At 43.7% G+C, this 7027-nt stretch overlaps 1 protein-coding gene across 1 annotated transcript in view; it reads right to left on the bottom strand.

Moving 5' to 3' along the window:
* Positions 1-3370: 3370 nt before the first annotated feature.
* The window catches only part of LOC137990801 (neuronal acetylcholine receptor subunit alpha-7-like), a 12603-nt gene continuing 8946 nt past the window's right edge, over positions 3371-7027 (bottom strand). The window contains exons 8-9 of the mRNA XM_068835904.1: positions 6840-7004; positions 3371-6407 (exon numbers count right to left, since the gene is read on the bottom strand). Coding sequence (XP_068692005.1) covers positions 5312-6407; positions 6840-7004 — 1261 coding nt within the window. The 3' untranslated portion in view covers positions 3371-5311. The remainder of the gene's footprint in view (positions 6408-6839; positions 7005-7027) is intronic.

Genomic DNA, 7027 nt, shown 5'->3' on the forward strand with positions numbered 1-7027 from the left:
TATCGTGAACTAAAAACGCTGGAATCCTGGCACACTGCCAAAACGGTGGACGCGGACAATAACTCAAAACCGTGCCTGAAGTCGTAAGCGCAGTCATAAGCACATGTGACTTAGTGAAAACTACCGTCCGATTCCGCTTACGGTTCCGTCGCTTAAGATCCAGTGAAAAATAGATTGTCGAAGACGGAAGCAGAAGCGGAAGAACAAGCCAATCACAATGCAGAGAAGTGGGCACGCAAAAACAGTAGAAATAAAAACTTGGTGAACGTAGAGTAGACTTTCCTTCTTTGGCTTCTCTTCTTCTCCTTTGTCGATTACACACGCATTAAATACCACTTATTAACCGAGAGTGAGGTAATTACAGGGAAATCTCAGACAGAGGCCTTGATGTATTGACCTCTCTATCGCCGGTCAATACACCCTGGTCGAGGTCTGGGATTTCCCTGTAATGACCGAAAGGACGAGATTAATACGTTATTTATTATATGCCTTTTTCTGCTCAGTTTTGGCATGTTCCTCGTCCTTTGGATATTAAAACTTGCTCTCGCTGTGGCTCTCTTCGTCACTCATACTAAAGAAGTATCTGTATGCTAGTTTTTCTTTCAGTTATTGAAAATTTAGTTGTACTTTGTCCATATTTTTTTGTTGTTTTCGCCCACGCGCTCGTAGGTTTTAGTCTGGACTCAAAAGAGTCGTCGAGCCGAGAAACATTTTCATAATGCCCGGTCATTACAAGAAAATCGTGCGTACTATTTTAGTGGCATCCTCGTCTCGAAGAGGCGCTGGTTAGCGCTGGGTATTTGGGCAGGATCTTGTATGACTGTGTAGCCCGATCCTGGAGTGGCAGTCTCTGTTGCAGGTGGCGCAGACGTGCCTTGTGGAATCGCGCGCAGAGGCTGCGCGTTCTTTCCTCGCCGTTTCCCTTGCATGTAGCCAGGACTCTAGTGTTCGCGCTTCCGCCTTTGAAACCCCCGCTTTGACACTTTGCCGCCACGTATCTCGGTGTTTGGCGATATCCTCCCATGCACTGGTGTCCATTAATGACGTCGTTGTAGCGCAGCAGCGGTCGACCCACGCGACGGACGCCCTCCCGCAGTTCTCCATAAAGGATTTCTCTTGGCAGGCGGTCAGGCTCCATGCGATGTGCATGGTCGAGCCATCGAAGGCGTCGCTGAATGAGCAGTGATGGCATGCTCAATGAGCCAGCGCGCTCAGGACCTCGGTGTTGGTGACTCTGTCCTGCCACCTGATGTGCAGCAGGCGCCAAAGGCAGCGAAGTTGGAATCCGTTAAGGTGGCTTACTACAGTTATCCGAAGAAAAAAAATATCAAAATTTTGAAATCTGTGAAATTAAAGCAAAATGATGTCTCTTGTGAAGTGTTGGTCACTGCAATTGATGTAAAATGTAATTTTACCTAACAAATAAATACAAATCAGGGGAAAACGCGCTAAATATAGTGACGGACTTCCTGGAGGGGGACTGGAACTAGACATTTCAAAAAGGCCTTTTTCTCAAAACCTAGCCGTACAACCAGGGTTAAAATTTTGCGAATTAGTAAAAACATGTAGACAAAACCGTCAACATTTTTTCAAAAAGTTCTATCAGACAGTTTTTTTTTCAGTTATTATTAAAATAGACGAAAATCGACGTTTTTGTCATTTGTGAAAAAACCTGTCTGGCAGATTTAACTATTTATTTCTCTACATAATTATTTTTTTCTCGCTTTCGGAAATCCTGAAATTTTGAGGTGGGGTTGTACGGCTGGTTTCGAGAAAAAAGCCTTTGAAGTGTCTAGTTTCCAGTCCCCCCTCCAGGAGCTCGGTCACTATGTTTAGCATTTTCCCCTGATTTGCATTTTTTTTCGGTAATTTAAAAATACAAAATTAATTTAATACATTTTTCATCAATTGCAGTGACTAACACTTCAGAAGATACTTCCTGTTGCTTTAATTTCACAGATTCCAAAACCTTGATCTTTTTCTTTTCGGTAGTAAAACTGTAGTAAGCCCGTCCCGTCCGCTAAGTCTCCGTCTCCGCTCTTGTCTGGCATAGGTCTTCCACGACCCACTTCCATAAAGGAGAGTCGACAGGACACAAGCTTGGTAGACGCACATCTTGGTCCTTTCGCTCAACAGGTCATTGCCCCACACTCGCTTGTTGAGTTTGGCCATGACAGCAGCTGCTTTGGCGATCCTGCGGCTGATCTCAGCATCAAGCGAAGTTGAGCTTGACACGGTGGAGCCCAAGTAGGTGAAGGTGTTCACAACTTCCAGCTCCGTGTTGTCGATGGTGATGATTGGGGGGGGGGGGGGGGGGGGGGCTCAGCACCTTGCGCTAGGATGTTGGTCTTCCTGAGGCTGATCGTTAGCCCAAACTCCTTGCAGGCGTGGGACAGCTTGCTGCTGCTTTCGACACCCTCCTGCACTGAGACGTAGGGAGAAGCGTCGTCACAAACAGCACCTCCCGGCTGTCAAGCCACACTGTGACTTGGTTTTGGCGCGAAGCAAGGAAGAGTTTGCCGTCTGCAGGCGCGTCAAGGTGAGTCTACAAAGGCATACTGAGCGAAGACTTTGCCCAACGATGCTCAGAAGAGAGATGCCGCGATAGTTGTTGCAATCACTACGGTCACCCTTTCCTGGTGTCTGAGTACAGGGTGACTATGTTGGCATCTCTCATCTCTCCCATCTTGAAGAGCCCGTTTCTGCAGCAAAGCTTTGGTGCAGAAGGAGAGGAACAATGGCTGCTGAAGCGGTTCTCCTGCAGGATGGTTTGCTTCCCATGCATTTATCTGGTATACACAATTGCTAATTGTTCAGAATTGTGTTACATCAATAAATTCGGACAACTGTGTCCCAGGAACTTGTGGTAGCAAAATCATACCCGTGGATAGGATTTGAAACCCCGGAGTTTCAAACTCTATAAGACACCCGCTTCACTCTGCTTCACAGCCACTGAAGATCAAGAACTAAACCGCTCCTACTTAAAAAAGATTTTATTGGTATTCTCCCAGAGAATATTATTGCTGAAGAGTAATTAGGCTTAAGCTAGGTAAATAAGGCGTAGGCTGTTGATTTTAAAAAATGTTTAGCTTTGTCGTGAAGTTTGGTAACCCGACCTTTTGCAGTGTTTTGATATTGTTTGCGGGAGTGATAATGTAGCAATTAAATGTATCAAATTAATAGTGTTTAAAATATTGTTCCCTGAGCAGCTAGCGGTGGTGGTAGTGAAGTGGTTAGGTTGACGGGTATAAAATTAGGTCGACATTCCTAGGTTTCAAGTCCCATAGTCCCATACACCTGGGTTATCTTTTCCAAACAAATATGACCATTTCCCACAAGTGTTAGGACACAGTGACTTAAGTTACGATAACAGTCAATTCAGAGCAAATTGGCAATTGTGTATATCAGATAAATTCGGGCTGGAGGATGGGTTGGTCAATTTGAAAGCGCTGTTCTACACAGATCAGTTAATTTATTTCTCTTACTCATTCTACATACATTAATATATACACCATATAATTCGCGATTAAGAAAATTCATGTCACCTTTTACCCTAACCCTATCGGGATTGCCGCAACAGGGAAACATTAGCAGGGACCACTCTCCTGGAAGTCCTCGTAATTTTCTTATGTGGCTATACTTTATTTCAAGATGCTAGGCATACATTTAGATAAGCAGATGAAAGAGTACATTATCCAGGAAATCTCCTTTACAATTAATACATACATTCCTGTACAGTCTTGTGAATAACTTGTAAATAACACGGACAAAAATCATGATTTAAAGAGTTGCATAGTTTTAAACATTCTTTCATAATTTCAGCATCGACTGTTTTAAACGTATTTTGCCTCAAACAATATATTGCTGTAAAGTATATTTCAGTTCTTTTTTATGCCATCAAATGTGAAATTTCGCAATAATATATTTGTATTATATTTGTAGAATCTCTCAGAATGCGAAAGTCACGCATCTTATTAAATGATATCTTTTATGGAAAAGGAGATTGGTGTCTCGTTGCATGCATTGTCATTTCAGTTGTTAATAGCATAGTTTTATCAATAGCCAGCAAATACAATAATCCTCTTTTGCAACAGGTGTGATGTGGTAATATTTATAACCGTTTGCTGTTGAATCGAGTCCAATGCCGTGCCCTTAACCAATCAAAGAGTCAGCTCAAGCCTTTCGTAACGCATGAGCTGCGACTTTCGAAGTAACAAGATCTGAATTTTCTCCTCCCAAAAATTTTAGGAATAAATTACGAATTGACCCATGAAGAAAGTGTTATGTTAGGATCTTTGAATGAACTGAAAAATTCGTTTCGTTGTTTTTCGTAAAATGGCTGCCGCGAGTCTTAGCATACATTAATCATATAAAAACAAGAAGGGTGCACGGATTGGCTGTCAAAAAAAGCTTCAAATGCCTGTTTTGTTTTCTCTCCGCACGAAGTCATTGTGAGAGGCGAGGTGGCCTCATGGTTAGTGCGCTCGACTCCTGAGCGAGTGATCCCGGTTCGGGCCCTGGCCGGGGACATTGTGTTGTGTTCTTGGGCAAGACACTTCACTCTCACGGTACCAATTTATACACCTGGGTGGAGAGAGGCACCGGCGAATTTAATGCTGGGGGTAACCCTGCGATGGACTGGTATCCCATCCAGGGGGGAGTAGAAATACTCTTAGTCGCTTTATGCAAAAGAAACCGGGATATGCTCCGGCCTAATGGGCCACTTGGCTTGTAAGCAGACTTTACCTACCTACGAAGTCCAAAAGGCTGAATTAATGGACCGTAAGAATTCTTTCGTGGCTTCGCGATCGGTGCATCGTGAGGAATGCCATTGCAAACTCCGGCGTTCCCAGGGAAAAAGAGAGAACCTGAAAATCGAGGTTGTACTGTTGGGTGTCTCTCTCTCTCTCTCTATCTATCTCTTTCTCGCGCGCACACACACACATACGTGTTATTAACGGCCAGCTAATATGAAGGGCGCACTTTCATGCAGTCAGTAAATGACTGCACAGGAATAAGGTTTTCCGCTTCTTTTATGTTCATTACATTTGTTACTGAATTGTAGAAGATACACTTGTATTTCGAACACCTCGTTATCCTCGTGCTTTGCAATCACTTTTCATTCTCAGGTCATTCGTAAAAGAATAACAAAATGAAAGCGAAACTTGTAACAAAAATCTGCCGAAAACCTTGTGTTCGGGAGTGTCGTGCCTCACCGTCTGCTTTTATTCTTAAAAGTTCAAGGTTTAAAGTTAAGTTTTTAAAAGAAGCCAAGGCATTTATGAGAATTAATTTCATTGCTTCTTGCCTGTTACTGGGGTTCGACCAAACTGGGTTTTGAAGGCGGTGCAACCAAGAAGAAAACCATGAGAGGCGCCAGACTAGACAGAAAGAACAGGACAAAAAACAGGCGATCAAGCACAAGAGCGGCGAACTCCCATTCTTCTGCAATATCACCTTTCTCGTTCTCATCTTTAACTCGACGGGTCAGAACATGTAGCCCCTCAACAACTCTATTTTGTACGGTATTCAGTCCATTATTTCGTTTCGGGGCTAATGAGAGCTTCCTTCTTCGTGCCTGCCCTCCTGACCCACCGGACCTCGAAGATTCCCCTGATACGTTAATGGCTGGTTCGCTTTTTGATTTGGTCGGCGATCCATCGCTCGAAGTGCGCTGGGGTTTGACTAGCGTCCCGTTTTCTCGCGGGATCAGGCTTTTCGGGGGTAGTTCGATCAAAGCAATATGTTCCTCGATGGTATCGTTTCCGTTGTGTACAATGTACGAATGTCCCGTCTGTTCGTATTCGAAGCAGGCCTCGTCGGATTGTTTTCCACACCACTGACTGATTCCCTTTCCTTTTGGCTTCTTGGTGATGACGAAGAATAGACACGACGCTATCCACTCGTTTATTATGACTCGCAAAGTTTCAGGCATGCGCACTGGACCGGCGTAGTAATATCGCAAGACGATGACCGTGGCCAATATAGCAAAGCAGTTTTGTATCATCAAAATCAGATAGTAATCGCCGAGTAAAGGAATGGCATCGGACGTTGACGGAAGCGTGTTCGAAGCAATGTTCAGAAACACGGTCATGGTCAACAGCACCGTTATGTTGAGAGTCACTCGTTCGCCAGTTATTGGTGGAAGGCAGAAACCCACGAGAATGAAGGTCACGATGATAGTTGTGGGTATGACTAAGTTGAAGATGTAGTAGAGAACCTTTCGTTTCATGTGGATGGTGATGGTGATATCGGCATAAGCTTCAGGACAGCATTGATAGTACAACTTGTTTTTCTTAACGGGAACATCCAAAACTTCCCACTCGCCATTTTTAATGTAGGAGGACATTTCAGCTTTCGTTTGGGTTGTGTACATGTCCAGGAATTTTATGCTGTATGTCCACGATCTGAAATGAAAATTCAAATGCAAGGGATGCGCCAATGATATTTTGAGCATCACTCAAAGTCGTGGAACAATGCCAAAAAACCCTTCGCGCAGGGTTGCAGACCTAATCTTGCCTGATGTAAGCAAGGGAGTTATTACAACGAAACCATAACCAGTTTGAAATTTTCATTTACGTTGTTGCACCAAAACAATGGCAAAAAATCTGGCGAGCCAATGATAACGTAACGCACATACGTACAACCGGTTGTTAGCGAGGGAAGATGTCTGACTGGCCGAAAATTTGGCGTTATTATGCAAAATCAATGCGCCCTCGAGATAACTTTCGAAACTCAACTGAAAACCTCTCCATTAAGGAAAAATTTGGCTTGTAGCATTGAATGTCAATTTAAGTTACTTCATAAAGATGAAGGTGGATTAATCATCTGCTACGTACCCAAACTTTAAGTAACAGTGCTGCTCATCAAATGGGAAAAAGCGGATATTAAGTTTACAGGAGGAAGTGAACTGTGTCGCTGCAAACCACGTGACTGTGCCGTTGCTGTCAATCACCACTTTTGTCTTGTATTTTTCAAGACCTCCAGTGAAGCCTCCAGCCGCGCTGAAAGAAGTAACTGATGTTAG

The sequence above is a fragment of the Montipora foliosa genome, chromosome 2 (assembly GCF_036669935.1).
Source record: "Montipora foliosa isolate CH-2021 chromosome 2, ASM3666993v2, whole genome shotgun sequence".
In the NCBI taxonomy this organism is placed as follows: domain Eukaryota; kingdom Metazoa; phylum Cnidaria; class Anthozoa; order Scleractinia; family Acroporidae; genus Montipora; species Montipora foliosa.